The sequence below is a fragment of the Cuculus canorus genome, chromosome 1, assembly GCF_017976375.1.
Source record: "Cuculus canorus isolate bCucCan1 chromosome 1, bCucCan1.pri, whole genome shotgun sequence".
NCBI classification, from domain to species: Eukaryota; Metazoa; Chordata; class Aves; order Cuculiformes; family Cuculidae; genus Cuculus; species Cuculus canorus.
In genome coordinates, this window is record NC_071401.1 from 125,131,095 (window position 1) to 125,152,173 (window position 21,079).

Below are 21,079 nucleotides of genomic sequence, written 5' to 3' on the forward strand. Positions count from 1 at the left end.
TCATTTGTATAGAAGTGGATTTTTTTTTTTTTACTTACTGACCTTGTCATTTACCGCCTTGAGCAATTTTATGAAGTACATGCGTATACAAGCCCGGAGACAATCAGCCTGCAAGCTGCAAAGATTTGTTTCTTCATTATTGGAATAGTACATAGCATACGGAATCCCAGTGCTTTTCTCCCAGCTCAGATCTGTCAAGTTGACATCAGTACAAATACGTTAGGAGAAACGGCCACCTGTGCAAATGCCGAGTGTAGGCTGGAAAGGTGTGTAATACCAAACATCTCTCAAATATTGAAGTAGAAACACCCGCTAACTTGTGGACGTGGTGCTTGAGATGGAACAGGGACATCTCTTTTCCGCAAGGCAGCAAGCTAAATGCTGTTTCATTGCATCCAAAGCTTAATGGAGAGAGGTGTAGGTGAGGCTGCGTAAACTTGAGCATCAGGTGGCTAACAGTTCCTGTTGATTTCCCTTCCATTCTGCATAACTCAGTGCCTGCTGGAGGGAAAAAGCAGTTCTTCTGCTTTGAAGTCAAAACCCAGAAAATATGGAGTCCACACAGCTTTAACTGCTTGTGTTTCACACATAGAACTTCCCCAAGATTAGAAACGAACCCTGCTAGTCTTTGTGCTCTGTGTATTTCTCACTAATCAGAATCCAGAGTTGTGCAGAGGGGCAGTGCTGCCTTGGAGATCTCAGCAGCTTCCCTTCCTAGGGCAGTCAGTGAGGTCTTCGTGCCGGTGAGTAGAGAAGTTTGTCAAATATCCTGGTTTAGCACAGGTGCTGCATGAGTGTTGGTACATTCTGGGGCCTCGGGGAGGTGAGCTGGCACTTCCAGACATTTAGCTCATCCACAAATGGGGCTGTGAGGAGCTCCTCACCCATAGGGTCGAATTTGGAGAAAACGGCAGACTTGCAGCTCTAACCCTTCCCATTCCCTTTATTCCCAAAAACTGGGAACATTTTACTCTTTGTTCAGAAACACGTTGTCTCAGGCCTACAACTGCATCTCATCTGGTCCCATAACACTGCTATCAAGGTTCGGGACCATTGAGCTTAAGAACCAGTGCAGCCCCAGTTTCTCAGTCTGGGGTCGTTTGTGCCAAGAACAGGCCTTGAAGTTAGTTGTGAAGTGCTTGTTTACGGTCTTGTTGCATCACTTGTCAGCTGTGAGGAGGGTCAGTGGGCTGGTTAGGACACTGACCAGCCTGTGCTGTGCAGTCAGTGTTGCTGTGGCCAAGGACAGGCTCGTTTCCAGCAGATTCCCTAATGCTGATGCCAGCAGAAAAGCCCATTCCCCCTGTGCAGTGCACATCCTCGTTTCAGGTACTCTCCCAGAATCCACCATCTATGGCCTTCAGATTGTCGGTCTGTTGCTGCTTCTGTGGTGCAGGCTCTGGAACAATGTTCCTCCCATTTTCTGGAGAGGTGGATGGCAGGAACACCGGAGGTCATTTTCCTGTGCTCTTGAAGGGGGAGTTCTCCCTTATCAGACAGGGCTGCTAGGAGTTGCTGGCCTGTCCTCAGCGGCTTGTGTGTGTTTTGGGGTTTGTGATTTCATACATGGCCGTGAATATGACTGTGTGCATGACTGTAACTGCAGAACGAATGCTCCTGTCTATACATTCTGCTTGTTATGAATCTGATCGGTGTGTGAGCTGCAAGCGCCTTGCAATGAGAACAGCTCTTGTGCACACGCAGCTCCTGTAGTGAGAGGGATTGTGCTTTGTGTCCGGGGAAATGGGCCCTAGCGGTGCAATGACAACACCACTAGTACTGTATGTTCAGTTGTTCCTGTGCTTGCCAGAATGCAGCTGTAGGTTTGGTGGGAAAAAATCATAGAATCATAGAATAGTTAGGGTTGGAATGGACCCTAAAGATCATTCCAGTTCCAATCCTCCTGCTGTGGGCAGGGACATCCCTCTAAATCAGGCTGCCCAAGGCCCCATCTAACCTGGTCTTGAACACCTACAGGGATGGGGCAGCTACAACTTCCTTTGGGCAACCTGTTCCAGTGTCTCATCACTCTCACGGTAAAGAAATTCTTCCTAATGTCCAGTCTAAATCTGCCCCTCTCCAGTTTATAACCGTACCCTCTTGTCCTGTCACCACAAGCCTTTTGAACAGTCCCTCTCCAGCTTTCCTGTAGGCCCCCTTCTGGTACTAGGTTACTCTGCTTGCAGCCTTCTCTTCTCCAGGCTGAACAAGCCTAACTCCCTCAGCCTGTCCTCATAGGGAAGGTGCTCCAGGACGCTGATCATCTTTGTAGTCCTCCTCTGGACCCATTCCAACAGCTCCATACCCTTTTACATTGAGGATTCCAGAACCAGACACAGTATTCCAGATGAGGTCTCACAAAAGAGGAAGAGAGGCGCAGAATCACCTCCCTCAACCTGCTGGCCATGCTTTATTTGATGCAGCCCAGGACACGGTTGGCCTTCTGGGCTGTGAGCACACATTGCCTGCTCACGTTGAGCTTCTCATCGACCAGCACCCCCAAGTCCTTCTCTGCAGGGCTGCTCTCAATCACATCATCTCCATTGTGTACTGAAAACAGGAATTGCCCCGACCCAGCTGCAGGACCTTACACTCGGCCTTGTTGAACCTCATGAGGTTCTCACAGACCCACTTCTCCAGTTTGTCCAGATCCCTCTGGATGACATCCTGCCCTTCCGGTGTGGCAACTGCACCATTCAGCTTGGTGCCATCTGCATACTTGCTGAGAGTGCGCTCAATCTGGCCGTCGGTATAATTGATAAAGATATTAAACAGCACCAGTCCCAGTATGGACCACCAAGGGACATCACTCGTCACGAATCTCCATCTGGACTTTGAGCCATTGACCACTACTCTTTGAATACGACCATCCAACCAGTTTCTTACCCACTCTACCATTCACCCATCAAATCCATATCTCTCCCTTGACACATGTATATATACCAAGTGACTGGTGACTCTTCTCAGACCGTGCTGAAACACCGTGTTCAGGGACACCCCTCATTGCAGAGACATTACCTGCCACTATGATGCCTGGGGGCTTCACCGATCCCAGGCCTGCTACTCCAGAAATCCAGCAGATTGCTAACCAGGTGAGTGGCAACCTCTCTGAAGATGAAGTCTCTGTGCAAAGGGCTGAGTTTGAAGCTTGTGCAAAGGCTGGGAGACAGGTGGTGACGCTGAAGCTAGGGCTGAAGATGAGAATCCCCTGGACTGCCAGTAAGTTGCTTGTTTTGAATTAAAGGTGGTATATTTGAAGGAAGAAGATCCTACCTGGTAGAATCAATTCCGCTCTGAAGGACACGGATGGGAAAAACTATCTAGTATTATGCTCTATAGAGGATAAGGCTATGGATAAACGGCATATTCTGTGCCGACACCCAGTGTTTTTGGGCATCATAGTTCTAGCTGTGATGCAGGGGCTGCTGGTGAGCCGGCAGGGCAAGGTGAGGTCCTTGCAAGGCAGGGAGGCGAGTCCGGTTGCATTGGTGTTTGGTTCCAGGCAGTGATCTTGTCCTGGAAGCAGCTGTGGGAACACCAGGATAGGAAGGAGGGGGGCTGACCACAGTGGCTCGCGGTGCTGCACCCTCCTGGGTGCAAAGGGCTCTCAGCTCCCTGCTTTGCTGTGCCACGGAGAACAGAGTTTGCACTGGTACTAATCCACATCTCCCATGAACTTGCAGGTTGAGCCCAGGCATTGTTTAAAGCAGACTGAGGTGAGCTGGGCTGTGCCCACATAGGGGCAGAGCCCCCAGGAGAGATCTGTAAACAGGCGGTGCAGCCTAATGCCAGAATCCTATGCTCTCTGACCAGTTTCTTGTAGATAGCCCACATATGGAGGGTATAATATTTGATATCAGACTTATTTGAAACTGTCTGATGATTAGGTCCATGACGAGTGGTGTCCCTCAGAGGTCTGTACTGGTACCGGTGCTGTTCAATATATTTATCAATGATATCAACAGCAAGAGGGAAATGGGTATAAAGTAATGAGGGGCAGATTTAGACTGGACATTAGGAAGAATTTCTTTACCGTGAGAGTGATGAGACACTGGAACAGGTTGCCCAAAAGAAGTTGTAGCTGCCCCATCCCTGTAGGTGTTCAAGGCCAGGTTAGATGGGGCCTTGGGCAGCCTGATTTAGAGGGATGTCCCTGCCCACGGCAGGAGGGTTGGAACTGGAATGATCTTTAAGGTCCCTTCCAACTCTAACTATTATATGATTATATGAGTCTATGATTTTTTCCCACCAAACCTACAGCTGCATTCTGGCAAGCACAGGAACAACTGAACATACAGTATCAGTGGCGTTGTCATTGCACCGCTAGGGCCCATTTCCCCGGACACAAAGCACAATCCCTCTCACTACAGGAGCTGCGTGTGCACAAGAGCTGTTCTCATTGCAAGGCGCTTGCAGCTGCACTGCCCTAAACTCAATGGTCCCGAACCTTGATAGCAGTGTTATGGGACCAGACGAGATGCAGTTGTAGGCCTGAGACAACGTGTTTCTGAACAAAGAGTAATATATTCCCAGTTCTTGGGAATAAAGGGAACGGTAAGGATTAGAGCTGGAAGTCTGCCGTTTTCTCCAAATTCGACCCTATGGGTGAGGAGCTCCTCACAGCCCCATTTGTGGATGAGCTAAATGTCTGGAAGTGCCAGCTCACCTCCCCGAGGCCACAGAATGTACCCAACACCCATGCATCACCTGTGCTAAACCAGCCTCGCCTTGCCAGAAATTCTCTCTCTCACCTGCAATTTCTGAGGAATGGCCAAGGCTCTGTATTTAATGCATGTAAACTAAACAGAAGCAGCCACACGCTGAAGGAGGCAGCCTGATAACACCTAAAGGAGACTGAGGAGGCCCAAGCTTTGTCTTCAGAGCTGCCAGACAGAGCAGCTGGAAGGCATGTGCTCTGTCTTACAACTCTAGTACCTCAGGTGGCAGAAACAGCCTTGAACACTATTTCTGAACCTACCTCAGCCTTAGCCGGGCAGCTGACCTAGATGTGACACACAGCAGAAGGACAGATAGCTTTCAAAACTTATTTTATTGTCCTGCATTTACTGACGCAGGCAGAACCCACATGCAGTTTGCACAACTGAGGCCCCGTTCCCATGATTTCTCAGCATTCCAGAGGATCGTGTCTGGTTTTGCCAGTCCAATACCGGACAAGTTCGGGACCGACTTTCCTGTCAAGAGGTGGCTGAAACACCAGTAAGTGGTTATAATCGCCATCAGCAACTTCGACCTAGAAAGGAAAACAGCAGGAAAGTGAGGATCATGGGTGACCAGGCAAACGTCTGCACACCTGTGTGGTTATGATACAGCAGCCACAATGCAATGTCTGATCTGCTACCACAAAGCCAGCCAGCCACTGAGCCACGCTTTCTGGCCTTCACTTGCAAAATACACTCAGCAACTTCTTAAATCTTCCTTCACAGAAAGCTGCTCAAATACATCGGCAAGGTTTTCTAAGAGAAGAGGAATGACACTATCAGAAAGCTCCAAATCAAACAACCAAACCATAAAAACAAAAGGGGGTTTGAAATTAGAGAAAGAACTGTCAGGCAGGCTGTACCTCCGCAGCATGTGACACAGAACCAAACATCAACACACATCCTCTCAAGCACAACGACTCAGAATAAGACATGCTTGTAGGAAATTAAAAAATTCACCCTAACTCTCCACTGGGGCCTCAGGCTGAGTTCCAATTGCCCTGACAAATACACTTGGAGAACATAAAGGCAATAGGAGAGCTACTGGGCCTTGAAAGAGGAGAGTGGAATTTTGACTCCTTTAAATAATCTGAGCTGATAAAACAATCTATGATCTTTGAGTGATATGGCTCTAAGGAAGTGAATATTCACATCCGACGGAGCACTGTGCACATGCTATTAACTTTTATATTCCTGTACTACAGTAGTGTCAAAGAGAGGAATTTTAGGAGCATCTGCAGATAGCCCCCAGCTCCTTTAGTCACTTCAGGTGGTTTTCCACAACAGCTGCTTCTCTTGCTTGCTGTAAGTGACTATGCAAGTCACCTGGGTTCTTTAAAAACAAAGCACCTCCTCCTATAACGTAAACAAACCTTAATCAAGTAGCTGGTCCCAACAAACTTCTGGTACCTATATAGCACAGCATTAAAGATGGTAAATGCCCTGCCAACCTCCTTTTCAAGTTGTGACTTCACCTGTAAAAAAAAAAAGCAGGGAAATGGTTGGCAGGTTCATACATAGGCTTTTCTTTCACATCTAACCCTCCAATTTTCATCCTTTCAAACAACACACCTTTAAACGAAAGAAATCCAGACCCCTCAAAAGAATTCCACGTACACCTCCAGCCCTTGCTCCTAGCATTGCCTCCAGCATTCTTTAAATCTCTGTTAGAATTAGACTTCCCAGGCACCCTCCCTCTACCCCAAAAGCTGTCCAGATAAACTCAGGCACCATGATTTATGAACCAGCTCTGGTTTTATTACAGTTGTTTGCATCTGGTGACACCATTTCTCTACAGAATCACAGCTGCTGTGAATGGAAACCAAGATCTTATTTCTGTCACCTCAAAAGCTGTAGAACAGCTGTAAGACAAGGAGACTGAATAAATAACATTCCTCAGCTTATGGAGGATGACTCCAGACAAGGCACAGGCATTCGGAAATAATCATGTAATGCCAAGATCAGATAGACCTTGGGACGCCCAAGGCCTGCAGAGGTTCTTCACAGCGTTGCTCAAACCACAGGAATTGTTCCACCTTGAAGCAGAGCTTAAAATCCCAGAGAACTGCATCATGTAAGGGCGACACCGTTATCCAGCTCGAGGCAGAGCAGGATTGCCCCAATGTAATCTTTCACTCCAGAATACTGTTTTCCCTCAAAAACTATACCAGAGCCTTTGCAGTGGAGTGTGAGGCAAGTGCTGCTTGTTCCACCCCTTGTGCCAGCCCAGGGGGAACACTGATACTGCTCCTGAGCAATGCAGTTGTTGTCACCAGAAACAATTGTAGAGAATCCCTTTCCTTTCTGTTCTGCTATAAATGACGTCCTCTCTGAGTGACCTCTTCTCACGTACTCGAGCCCTCTTCCACGCACCTATGCCCAGCTCTGGCAATTCCAGCTTTGAATTACCAGGAAAATCCTACAATGGAAGAAGGCTCCAAGGAGCTGGGCAAGAGGGACGAGTGAGCTTTCCTATGCCATGGTGTCTCCCTCCACTGGATGCACTTTATACCCTTGGAAGAGCTGCTGCACCGCAGGGCATTGGAGAATCTGCAGAGGTGGTGGTCACATCGCTGCTTCCAGGACAGGACCAGTGCCTGGAACCAAACACCAATGCAACTGGACTCGCCTCTCTGCCTTGCAAGGACCTCACCTTACCCTACTGGCTCACCAGCAGCCCCTGCACCACAGCTAGAACTGTGACGCCCAAAAACACCGGCTGCCAGCAGAGAATATGCCATTTATACATAGCCTTATCCTCTATAGATCTTTCCTTAGCATACAATACTAGATGTTTTGTCCCATCCATGTCCTCCAGAGAGGAATTAATTCTACCAGGTAGGATCTTCTTCCTTCAAACACACCACCTTTAATTCAAAACAAGCAACCTACTGGCAGTCCAGGGGATTCCCATCTTCAGCCCTGGCTTCAACACCACCACTTGGTCTCCCAGCCTTTGCAAAGCTTCAAACTCAGCCCTTTGTACAGAGATTTCATCTTCAGAGAGCTTCCAACTCACCCTGTTAGCGATCTCCTGGATTTCTGGCGTAGCAGTCATGGGATCAGAGAACTGCCCAGACATGATAGTGGCAGGTAATGTCTCTGCAGTAGAGGTGTTTCCGAAGATGGGCCTTCAGTGCAGTCTGAGCAGAGGCACCAGGCACCTGGTATATATACAGGTGGCATGGGATCACATGACTTGTAACGTGAGGAGCCAGTCTCTGTGCTTAGGAAGCGGATCAGAGTCACACCTAGCATTTCCCAACACCATTCTGATTTGAATATCAGAAGAAAGCATGCAGTCATTTCCTCAGTGCGGGTCCCATTCCAGTTGCAATTGCACCCTCTCAATAGCCTTCGAAGTGGGAAATAGTAGCTGACTACATTTTCCTCTGAGTGATTTTGTTTCCTTCTGCCTGACCAGAAGGGTGCCAAGAGAAACACGAGAACTAGAGGATAAACAAAAAAATAAATTGTAGGCTAAGGCAAGTATCATCAATAACTTATTCCTGCTTCTTTCCCACCAAAACTACAGCTGCATTCTGGCAAGCACAGGAACAACTGAACATGCGGTATCAGTGGCGTTGTCATTGCACCGCTAGGGCCCATTTCCCCGGACACAAAGCACAATCCCTCTCACTACAGGAGCTGCGTGTGCACAAGAACTGTTCTCATTGCAAGGCGCTTGCAGCTCACACACCGATCAGATTCATAACATGCGGAATGTATAGACAGGAGCATTCGTTCTGCAGTTACAGTCACACACACAGTCATATTCACGGCCATGTATGAAATCACAAACCCCAAAACACACACAAGCCGCTGAGGACAGGCCAGCAACTCCTAGCAGCCCTGTCTGATAAGGGAGAACTCCCCCTTCAAGAGCACAGGAAAATGACCTCTGGTGTTCCTGCCATCCACCTCTCCAGAAAATGGGAGGAACATTGTTCCAGAGCCTGCACCACAGAAAGAGCAACAGACCGACAATCTGAAGGCCATAGATGGTGGATTCTGGGAGAGGGCCTGAAACGAGGATGTGCACTGCACAGGGGGAATGGGCTTTTCTGCTGGCATCAGCATTAGGGAATCTGCTGGAAACAAGCCTGTCCTTGGCCACAGCAACACTGACTGCACAGCACAGGCTGGTCAGTGTCCTAACCAGCCCACTGACCCTCCTCACAGCTGACAAGTGATGCAACAAGACCGTAAACAAGCACTTCACAACTAACTTCAAGGCCTGTTCTTGGCACAAACGACCCCAGACTGAGAAACTGGGGCTGCACTGGTTCTTAAGCTCAATGGTCCCGAACCTTGATAGCAGTGTTATGGGACCAGATGAGATGCATTTGTAGGCCTGAGACAACATCTTTCTGAACAAAGGGTAATATATTCCCAGTTCTTGGGAATAAAGGGAACGGTAAGGATTAGAGCTGCAAGTCTGCCGTTTTCTCCAAATTCGACCCTATGGGTGAGGAGCTCCTCACAGCCCCATTTGTGGATGAGATCCCCAAGGCAGCACTGCCCCTCTGCACAACTCTGGATTCTGATTAGTGAGGAATATACAGAGCACAAAGACTTGCAGGGTTCATTTCTAATCTTGGGAAAGCTCCAAGCATGAAACTCAAGCAGTTAAAGCTGTGTGGACTCCATATTTTCTGGGTTTTGACTTCAAAGCAGAGGGACTGTTTTTTCTCTCCAGCATGCACTGAGTTATGCAGAATGGAAGGGAAATCAACATGAACTGTTAGCCACCTGATGCTCGAGTTTACGCAGCCTCACCTACACCTCTCTCCATTAAGCTTTGGATGCAATGAAACAGCATTTAGCTTGCTGCCTTGCGGAGAAGAGATGTCCCTGTTCCATCTCAAGCACCACGTCCACAAGTTAGCGGGTGTTTCTGCTTCAGTATTTGAGAGATGTTTGGTATTACACACCTTTCCAGCCTACACTCGGCATTTGCACAGGTGACTGTTTCTCCTAACGTATCCGTACTGACGTCAACTTGACAGATCTGAGCTGGGAGAAAAGCACTGGGCTTCCGTATGCTATGTACTATTCCAATAACGAAGAAACAAATCTTTGCAGCTTGCAGGCTGATTGTCTCTGGGCATGTATACGCAGGTACTTCATAAAATTGCTCAAGGCAGTAAATGACAAGGTCAGTAACTAAATAAAAAATCCACTTCTATACAAATGATTGCAAAAGTCAATAGATTCATCTTCTGATTTCACAATGGCTGAACGAGATGACACGTGGTCTGCACAGCCCACCATCTACCAATTGAGAGTCTTCTCATCACCATCACAGTAACAGCCCTGCCTTTCAACATGCTGGCCTACAGAAAACATTCTGCTTCCTGCTCCCCACCTTGATTCCAAAGAATGTCCCACAATACACAATGCCCTGGGGTTAACAGAAACCTGAACTTCACCAGAAGTGGACTCTGCCCTATTTCATCAGTCGTGAGCACCTACAGCCGGAAGAAGAAAGCAACATTCACTGCCAGAAAAACGTGACCCTTCCTATTTTACAGAAGGAAATAAGATGCACACGCTTGATAAGGCATTCCAAGGAATCAGGATGTGCCCACCTGTTATTTGTCACAAAGGAGATGAGATTGAGGAACTGGGGCTGCACTGGCCTTAAACTCAACAGTGCGAATGGTAGAATCAGGGAAAGGATGAAAACCTGGTATTTGTGAGATCCATTATTTGATTCACATATGATACCAAGCGGCCCAGAAGTTTGCTCACTACCTTGATGGTAAAGTTGAAACAGAATTCAATCACAGAAGAGACCTGATGCCCCTTTTGTTTGTTTGATTTGGTTGGTTGATTTGGAGTTTTCTCATAGCGTCCTTCCTCTTCCCCTACTAAACCTTGACAATGTATTTGAGCAGCTTTCTGTGAAGCAAGATTTAAGAAGTTGCTGGGTGTATTTTGCAAGTGAAGGCCAGAAAGCGTGGCTCAGTGGCAGGCTGGCTTTGTGGTAGCAGAGCAAACATTGCATGTGACTGCTGTATCATCACCACACAAGTGTGCAGATGTTTGCCTGGTCACCCATGATCCTCACTTTCCTGCTGTTTTCCTTTCTAGGTCGAAGTTGCTGATGGCGATTATAACCACTTACTGGTGTTTCAGCCACCTCTTGACAGGAAAGTCGGTCCCAAACTTGTCCAGTATTGGACTGGCAAAACCAGACACAATCCTCTGGAATGCTGAGAGATCATGGGAATGGTGCCTCAGTTGTACAAACTGCACGTGGATTCTGCCTGCGTCAGTAAATGCAGGACAATAAAATAAGTTTTGAAAGCTATCTGTCCTTCTGCTGTGTGTCACGTCTAGGTCTGCTGCCCGGCTAAGGCTGAGGTAGGCTCTGAAATAGTGTTCAAGGCTGTTTCTGCCACCTGAGGTACTAGAGCTGTAAGACAGAGCACACGCCTTCCAGCTGCTCTGTCTGGCAGCTCTGAAGACAAAGCTTGGGCCTCCTCAGTCTCCTTTAGGTGTTATCAGGCTGCCTCCTTCAGCGTGTGGCTGCTTCTGTTTGGTTTACATGCATTAAATACAGAGCCTTGGCCATTCCTCAGAAAGCGCAGGTGAGAGAGAGAATTTCTGGCTGAGAATCCCCATTGAGCTCCCCTTTGGAAGTTCAGCTTCAGTGATGGGAGCAGGGCGAGCGGTGGCAATGAGCTCCTTGAAGAAGCTGAGACAGTGGAATCCCAACACTCAAGCCCTTGGAGCAGGGAGCAACTGCCCTGCCACCTTCATGGAACATAGCCAAACAGAAGAGCAAACCAAATCAGTCCTCAACCAGGAGATGAGCAGAAGTTTAGAGCTAGTTCAGGCAACTCTCTCTTCATGTAGCACCCACCTCAAGCCGCCCAGGCCTGCTGTAGCAATCAGTGGCACTTACCAAGGACTCTGTCAACCTTCATCTTCTCTCCTGGCTGTAGGGAATCCAAAGTTTGCAGCCTGATGCTGGCGGCCCGCACAGCACTTAAAGTGCTCTCCCTCAGATAGGGCAGGCTTATAATCCTGGCAGTCTGCTATCCTCAGAGATGATGATGCCTTGCTTTGTATTTCATTTTAGTAAAGCAGGAGGGAATTTATCACTGGAGCCTCCTGACCAGCTGAGTTCTGTTACGTGCTCTCTGGTGTTCTAATTTGGACTCCATATTCTTCTCTTTTCTCAGCAAAGGCGTTTCACATTGCTGTGACAGCTAAAAAGAGGTGCAAGGGCTCACACTTGTAGTTATCTGACAGCGGATGCTGACAGCCCTCCTATTGCAAAGGGCACACAGCTCTTGCCTCACTCACCTCTGGCACCTTCTCTGGGTATGATTTAACGCGCAGAACCGGAGACTGAAGATCTTGTTCATTCAGCTGGAACCGCAGCCCTTCCCGAACAGGCTGGTGATCCAAACCAAATTCTAGCTTTAAGATACTGATATAAAGAGATTACCTATTTTATCCATCTTCAATGCCTACAGCCAGCAGACCACAACAAAACGGAGTGCCAGAAAATCACACCTCTTGCTGTTTCTCAGAAGGAAAGGCCCCACTCAACACCCTTTGAAAGGCCATGAACATTTTGGGGGGGGTTCCCAAGGACTGGGAGAAGGAAAATGTCACTCTTACATTCAAGAAGGGCAAGAAGAATCTAGAGCAGTACAGGCTCCTCAGCCTCACCTCAGACCCTCAAAAGGTGATGGAGCAAATGGGAGAAACCAGTTCCACTCAGCTCGTTGGCATCTGCAGACTTGCTTAGAGAGCCAATCAATCGGGCTCGGGACCAATCCTGTCTAACATCATCGGTGACCTGGATGATAGGACCAAGCACACCCTCAGCACGTCTGCAGATAACAAAACTAAGAGGAGTAGCCGGTACATAGGAACAGGGAAGATAAACAAGCATAGAAGGAATACCTGATATTCCCACAAAGTCATGAGTCCCAGTCTGTTTTAAAACAAGACCACACCCTCTGAGGTGATAGATTTTCTTGCCACCTCAATGCTGGGAAAAATCAGTTGCTTTTATGCCATTCCCTTGTATTGCTTCTCCATCCTCAAAACATACCAACCTAAACCATCCCTCCCACTGAAGGCTGCAGAGACTCCATGGAACTCACTGGTTTTCATGCTTTGCTTGTCCATGTTGGCAATAACAAATTCCTGCACCTGTGGGTGTTCAGAAGCCTCCCCCATGAGAACAAGCTGCTGAGTCTCCACAGTTACCAGGGCAGCAAGACCAAGGATGCTGAACGGGTTTATTTCTAGCAAGCTGATCTTACAGCATTTTTCTAATTGTTTCTTGTGTGTATTTTCTGCAGGCTGCAAAATGTTGATTCCTGTGCCAACAAAGGAGAAAATAAAATGTTTTTTTAAAACTTAATGCGGGGACAACCAATTGCTTTTATGCCATTCCATTCCTGTGCGATATCTAAACTGTAGAGTCACACAGCTCTTCTTTCACCTACACTAACGCAAACCCAAGCATCAGCAGTGACTTCAGTGCCACTGAACCAGAATTCCATGTCCGAGTCCTGTTGGAATACTTCCTTGGTCTGGAAATTGAAAGAGGAGTGACACTGGCACTCATGCATTTGCATGAACTCAAGCTGGACAAGCATGTCTCCATTAACAAAATAAACATTCCTCTGGAATTGAGGTGGCAGATCTGACTGGTGCTTTGCTGTTCTCTTTACTGGTTCTCAATATCAGTTATGTTGCTCAGAGTTTTGTTCCATGAGTGTATTTCATGTTCCAGATCACCTTATGTGTATTCTATGTTTTAAATAGAAATACTTTATTGTAGACCAGCGAGGAACATGAAAGGCAGTCTTTAGAGGTAGGGCTTGCCTTCAGGAACATAAGGTCCCTATGATGAGCAGGAAAGTCGGGAAACCGGAAGACTTCCCCCAGCAGAGCTGGATCAGGCTAGGGGAACACTTAACCAAAATGGACAAAGACAATGCCATGGGACTTGAGGGGATGCATCCATGGATGCCTAGGGAGCTGCCCAATGTCATAGCAAGGCAACACTCAGTACCCTTTGAAAGCTTATGGGTGCTGGAGGATGATGCTGAGGACTGATGAAGAACATGTCAATCCATTGTTGAAGAAGAGCAAGAAGCTGTAGCACCACAGGCTCATCAGCCTCATCAGCCTCATCTCAGTCCCTGACAAAGTGTTGGAGCAAATAATGCTGGAAACCAGTTCCACGCATACCAAGGACCAAAAAGGTGATTGGAAACAGCCAGCATGGATTTACAAAGGGAAAATCATGCTTACTAAATCATGCTTTCCAGCCTTGGAAATGGTGATATTTTGACTTCAGTGATTAATTAGGGAGTCACACAGGGGATGCGCACTCTGAACGTAGGGGAAGCTTGGATGCTGTGCACAATCTTCTAAGCACATCCAATCTGTGGTTTGTTCATTTGTTTGTGTAGTGTTCCTGGTTCTAAATGCTCAGAGAACATTGTTGCCAGCCTTGGAAAAGTTGATGCTTGCCTTGTGTTATTAATTAGGGAGAGAAACAGGGGATGGGCACTCTGAATGAAGGGGATACAGCCCACTCCCAGATGACTCTGCTGTGTGCCCTTGGCCACAGCCTGAAGAAATGACAAGCAGCTTTGAGAGAAGAGGGCACCGTGAACTGAACTTGCATGCATGTCATTAGGCTTCTCGTTAAAGGCATGTGCAGAGTGTAGAACTAACACTGCTTAGCAGCAGTGTGTTCTGCCTCCTGATGCACAAGGGAAGGACCACTGTCACGGGAGGCCACGGACTATTTCCCCACTTTGAGGAATTAAAGCATTTGATGCAGGAGACTGGCATGGAGAGGAAGGGGGAGGTGCCACAACTTTCCAGGCACTGTTTGCAGGTGACCACTACATACTCATCCTTCACTGCAGCACCAAAACATGAACAGAAGCAAGGCATGGCCTGAAAACCAGTTATGCATCTTGTGCCTTGCAGCTGGGCCCCAGTCCCCTGGCAGGTGACACAAAGGCTCCACCTGACCAGCTCTTAACAGGAAGGTTTCTTCTGTTGTGGATTGGGCTTGTGCTCCACCTTTGTCACCTTAGAGCTCAGCTGAAGACTGCTCACACTGCAGGAGGCCAATACTACAAAGAAAGGAACGACTTTGATGCATCTCAAGTAAAGCACAGCCTCGATGGCAGGGCAATTCCTCCTTTCTCCAAGGACTTGAGTGTTGGGATTCCACTGTCTCAGCTTCTTCAAGGAGCTCATTGCCACTGCTCGCCCTGCTCCCATCACTGAAGCTGAACTTCCAAAGGGGAACACAGTTGGGTTTCTCAGCCCCACCTTGCCACAAATTCTCTCTCTCACCTGCGCTTTCTGAGGAATGGCCAAGGCTCTGTATTTAACGCATGTAAACCAAACAGAAGCAGCCACACGCTGAAGGAGGCAGCCTGATAACACCTAAAGGAGACTGAGGAAGCCCAAGCTTTGTCTTCAGAGCTGCCAGACAGAGCAGCTGGAAGGCATGTGCTCTGTCTTACAGCTCTAGTACCTCAGGTGGCAGAAACAGCCTTGAACACTATTTCAGAGCCTACCTCAGCCTTAGCCGGGCAGCAGACCTAGACGTGACACACAGCAGAAGGACAGATAGCTTTCAAAACTTATTTTATTGTCCTGCATTTACTGACGCAGGCAGAATCCACAGGCAGTTTGCACAACTGAGGCACCATTCCCATGATCTCTCAGCATTCCAGAGGATCGTCTCTGGTTTTGCCAGTCCAAAACCTGATAAGTTCAGGACCTCGGTAATCCTCAGGAGGGGCCTGAAACACCAGTAAGTGGATATAATCGCCATCAGCAACTTCGACCAAGAAAGGAAAACAGCAGGAAAGTGAGGATCATGGGTGACCAGGCAAACGTCTGCACACCTGTGTGGTTATGATACAGCAGCCACAATGCAATGTTTGCTCTGCTGCCACAAAGCCAGCCTGCCACTGAGCCACGTTTTCTGGCCTTCACTTGCAAAATACACTCAGCAATTTCTTAAATCTTCCTTCACAAAAAGCTGCTCAAATACATCGGCAAGGTTTTCTAAGAGAAGAGGAATGACACTATCAGAAAGCTCCAAATCAAACAACCAAACCAAAAAAACAAAAGGGGGTTTCAAATTAGAGAAAGAACTGTCAGGCAGGCTGTACCTCTGCAGCATGTGACACAGAACCAAACATCAACACACATCCTCTCAAGCACAACGACTCAGAGTATGACATCCTTGAAGGAAATTAAAAAATTCACCCTAACTCTCCACTGGGGCCTCAGGCTGAGTTCCAATTGCCCTGACAAATACACTTGGAGAACATAAAGGCGATAGTAGAGCTACTGGGCCTTGAAAGAGGAGAGTGGAGTTTTGACTCCTTTAAACAATCTGAGCTGACAAAACAATCTATGATCTTTGAGTGACATGCTCCTAAGGAAGTGAATATTCACATCCGATGGAGCACTGTGCACATGCTATCAACTTTTATATTCCTGTACTACAGTAGTGTCAAAGAGAGGAATTTTAGGAGCATCTGCAGATAGCCCCCAGCTCCTTTAGTCACTTCAGGTGGTTTTCCACAACAGCTGCTTCTCTTGCTTGCTGTAAGTGACTATGCAAGTCACCTGGGTTCTTTAAAAACAAAGCACCTCCTCCTATAATGTAAACAAACCTTAATACAGTAGTTGGTGCCAAGAACCATCTGATACCTATATAGCACAGCAAGAAAGATGGGATATCTCCTGCCGACCTCCTTTTCAAGTTTTGGCCTCACCTGTAAAAAAAAAAAAAAAACAGGGAAATGGTTGGCAGGTTCATACATAGGCTTTTCTTTCACATCTAACACTCCAATTTTCATCCTTTCAAACAACACACCTTTAAACGAAAGAAACCCAGACCCTCAAAAGAATTCCACGTACACCTCCAGCCCTTGCTCCTAGCATTGCCTCCAGCATTCTTTAAAACTCTGTTAGAGTTGGACCTCCCAGGCACCTTCCCTCTACCCCAAAAGCCGTCCAGATAAACCCAGGCACCATGATTTATGAACCAGCTCTGGTTTTATTACAGTTGTTTGCATCTGGTGACACCATTTCTCTACAGAATCACAGCTGCTGTGAATGGAAACCAAGATCTTATTTCTGTCACCTCAAAAGCTGTAGAACAGCTGTAAGACAAGGAGACTGAATAAATAACATTCCTCAGCTTATGGAGGATGACTCCAGACAAGGCACAGGCATTCGGAAATAATCATGTAATGCCATGATCAGATAGACCTTGGGACGCCCAAGGCCTGCAGAGGTTCTTCACAGCGTTGCTCAAACCACAGGAATTGTTCCACCTTGAAGCAGAGCTTAAAATCCCAGAGAACTGCATCATGTAAGGGCGACACCGTTACCCAGCTGGAGGCAGAGCAGGATTGCCCCAATGTAAGCTTTCACTCCAGAATACTGTTTCCCCTCGAAAACTATACCAGAGCCTTTGCAGTGGAGTGTGAGGCAAGTGCTGCTTGTTCCACCCCTTGTGCCAGCCCAGGGGGAACACTGATACTGCTCCTGAGCAATGCAGTTGTTGTCACCAGAAACATTGTAGAGAATCCCTTTCCTTCCTGTTCTGCTATAAATGACGTCCTCTCTGAGTGACCTCTTCTCACGTTCTCGAGCCCTCTTCCACGCACCTATGCCCAGCTCTGGCAATTCCAGCTTTGAATTACCAGGAAAATCCTACAATTGAAGAAGGCTCCAAGGAGCTGGGCAAGAGGGACGAGTGAGCTTTCCTATGCCATGGTGTCTCCCTCCACTGGATGCACTTTATACCCTTGGAAGAGCTGCTGCACCGCAGGGCATTGGAGAATCTGCAGAGGTGGTGGTCACATCGCTGCTTCCAGGACAGGACCAGTGCCTGGAACCAAACACCAATGCAACTGGACTCGCCTCTCTGCCTTGCAAGGACCTCACCTTACCCTACTGGCTCACCAGCAGCCCCTGCACCACAGCTAGAACTGTGACGCCCAAAAACACCGGCTGCCAGCAGAGAATACGCCATTTATACATAGCCTTATCCTCTATAGATCTTTCCTTAGCATACAATACTAGATGTTTTGTCCCATCCATGTCCTCCAGAGAGGAATTAATTCTACCAGGTAGGATCTTCTTCCTTCAAATACACCACCTTTAATTCAAAACAAGCAACCTACTGGCAGTCCAGGGGATTCCCATCTTCAGCCCTGGCTTCAACACCACCACTTGGTCTCCCAGCCTTTGCAAAGCTTCAAACTCAGCCCTTTGTACAGAGACTTCATCTTCAGAGAGCTTCCAACTCACCCTGTTAGCGATCTCCTGGATTTCTGGAGTAGGAGTCATGGGATCAGAGAACTGCCCAGACATGATAGTCGCAGGTAATGTCTCTGCAGTGAGAGGTTTTTCCGAAGATGGGCCTTCAGTGCAGTCTGAGCAGAGGCACCAGGCACCTGGTATATATACAGGTGGCATGCGATCATATGACTTGTAACGTGAGGAGCCAGTCTCTGTGCTTAGGAAGCGGATCAGAGTCGCACTTAGCATTTCCCAACACCATTCTGATTTGAATATCAGAAGAAAGCATGCAGTCATTTCCTCAGTGCGGGTCCCATTCCAGTTGCAATTGCACTCTCTCAATAGACTTCCAAGGGGGAAACAGTAGCCGACTGCATTTTCCTCTGAGTGATTTTGTTTCCTTCTGCCTGACCAGAAACTCGCCAAGGGAAACACCAGAACCAGAGGGCAAACAAAAAAGTAAATTGTAGGCTAAGGCAATTATCACCAATAACTTATTCCTGCTTCTTTCCCACCAAACCTACAGCTGCATTCTGGCAAGCACAGGAACAACTGAACATGCAGTACCAGTGGCGTTGTCATTGCACCGCTAGGGCCCATTTCCCCGGACACAAAGCACAATCCCTCTCACTACAGGAGCTGCGTGTGCACAAGAGCTGTTCTCATTGCAAGGCCCTTGCAGCTCACACACCGATCAGATTCATAACATGCGGAATGTATAGACAGGAGCATTCGTTCTGCAGTTACAGTCACACACACAGTCATATTCACGGCCATGTATGAAATCACAAACCCCAAAACACACACAAGCCGCTGAGGACAGGCCAGCAACTCCTAGCAGCCCTGTCTGATAAGGGAGAACTCCCCCTTCAAGAGCACAGGAAAATGACCTCTGGTGTTCCTGCCATCCACCTCTCCAGAAAATGGGAGGAACATTGTTCCAGAGCCTGCACCACAGAAAGAGCAACAGACCGACAATCTGAAGGCCATAGATGGTGGATTCTGGGAGAGGGCCTGAAACGAGGATGTGCACTGCACAGGGAGGACGGGCTTTTCTGCTGGCATCAGCATTAGGGAATCTGCTGGAAACGAGCCTGTCCTTGGCCACAGCAACACTGACTGCACAGCACAGGCTGGTCAGTGTCCTAACCAGCCCACTGACCCTCCTCACAGCTGACAAGTGATGCAACAAGACCGTAAACAAGCACTTCACAACTAACTTCAAGGCCTGTTCTTGGCACAAATGACCCCAGACTGAGAAACTGGGGCTGCACTGGCTCTTAAGCTCAATGGTCCCGAACCTTGATAGCAGTGTTATGGGACCAGATGAGATGCAGTTGTAGACCTGAGACAATGTCTTTCTGATCAAAGGGTAAAATGTTCCCAGTTCTTGGGAATAAAGGGAACGGTAAGGATTAGAGCTGGAAGTCTGCCGTTTTCTCCAAATTCGACCCTATGGGTGAGGAGCTCCTCACAGCCCCATTTGTGGATGAGCTAAATGACTGGAAGTGCCAGCTCACCTCCCCGAGGCCACAGAATGTACCCAACACTCATGCAGCACCTGTGCTAAACCAGGATATTTGACAAACTTCTCCACTCACCGGCACGAAGACCTCACTGACTGCCCTAGGAAGGGAAGCTGCTGAGATCTCCAAGGCAGCACTGCCCCTCTGCACAACTCTGGAATCTGATTAGTGAGAAATACACAGAGCACAAAGACTTGCAGGGTTCATTTCTAATCTTGGGAAAGCTCCAAGCATGAAACTCAAGCAGTTAAAGCTGTGTGGACTCCATATTTTCTGGGTTTTGACTTCAAAGCAGAAGAACTGCTTTTTCCCTCCAGCAGGCACTGAGTTATGCAGAATGGAAGGGAAATCAACATGAACTGTCAGCCATCTGATGCTCGAGTTTACGCAGCCTCACCTACACCTCTCTCCATTAAGCTTTGGATGCAATGAAACAGCATTTGGCTTGCTGCCTTGCGGAGAAGAGATGTCCCTGTTCCATCTCAAGCACCACGTCCACAAGTTAGCGGGTGTTTCTACTTCAATATTTGAGAGATGTTTGGTATTACACACCTTTCCAGCCTACACTCGGCATTTGCACAGGTGACTGTTTCTCCTAACGTATCCGTACTGACGTCAACTTGACAGATCTGAGCTGGGAGAAAAGCACTGGGCTTCCGTATGCTATGTACTATTCCAATAACGAAGAAACAAATCTTTGCAGCTTGCAGGCTGATTGTCTCCGGGCTTGTATACGCAGGTACTTCATAAAATTGCTCAAGGCAGTAAATGACAAGGTCAGTAACTAAAAAAAAAATCCACTTCTATACAAATGATTGCAAAAGTCAATAGATTCATCTTCTGATTTCACAGTGGCTGAACGAGATGACATGTGGTCTGCACAGCCCACCATCTACCAATTGAGAATCTTCTCATCACCATCACAGTAACAGCCCTGCCTTTCAACATGCTGGCCTACAGAAAACATTTGCTTCCTGCTCCCCACCTTGATTCCAAAGAATGTCCCACAATACACAATGCCCTGGGGTTAACAGAAACCTGAACTTCACCAGAAGTGGACTCTGCCCTATTTCATCAGTCGTGAGCACCTACAGCCGGAAGAAGAAAGCAACATTCACTGCCAGAAAAACGTGACCCTTCCTATTTTACAGAAGGAAATAAGACGCACAGGCTTGATAAGGCATTCCAAGGAATCAGGATGTGCCCACCTGTTATTTGTCACAAAGGAGATGAGATTGAGGAACTGGGGCTGCACTGGCCTTAAACTCAACAGTGCGAATGGTAGAATCAGGGAAAGGATGAAAACCTGGTATTTGTGAGATCCATTATTTGATTCACATATGATACCAAGCGGCCCAGAAGTTTGCTCACTACCTTGATGGTAAAGTTGAAACAGAATTCAATCACAGAAGAGACCTGATGCCCCTTTTGTTTGTTTGATTTGGTTGGTTGATTTGGAGTTTTCTCATAGCGTCCTTCCTCTTCCCCTACTAAACCTTG

General features: G+C 47.7%; 1 protein-coding gene across 3 annotated transcripts; it reads right to left on the reverse strand.

The window, feature by feature from the left end:
- Positions 1–5,041: 5,041 nt before the first annotated feature.
- On the reverse strand, positions 5,042–20,504 carry LOC128850906 (uncharacterized). Of its 3 annotated transcripts, XR_008448140.1 has the most exons (5): positions 18,063–20,504; positions 16,415–16,516; positions 7,738–8,167; positions 6,092–6,193; positions 5,042–5,251 (listed from the first exon to the last, which is right to left on the reverse strand). XR_008448140.1 is itself a non-coding variant. In XM_054055988.1 (4 exons), exons 1-4 carry the CDS (start codon positions 18,348–18,350, stop codon positions 5,126–5,128), a joined length of 618 nt encoding a protein of 205 aa, XP_053911963.1. In that variant the 5' UTR covers positions 18,351–20,496; the 3' UTR covers positions 5,042–5,125. The 3 variants fall into 3 exon arrangements, 1 of the variants encoding a protein (XP_053911963.1); XM_054055988.1 differs by lacking the exon at positions 7,738–8,167 and having other exon boundaries at positions 18,063–20,496; XR_008448138.1 differs by lacking the exons at positions 5,042–5,251; positions 6,092–6,193; positions 7,738–8,167 and adding an exon at positions 15,365–15,797 and having other exon boundaries at positions 18,063–20,462.
- Positions 20,505–21,079: the final 575 nt, after the last annotated feature.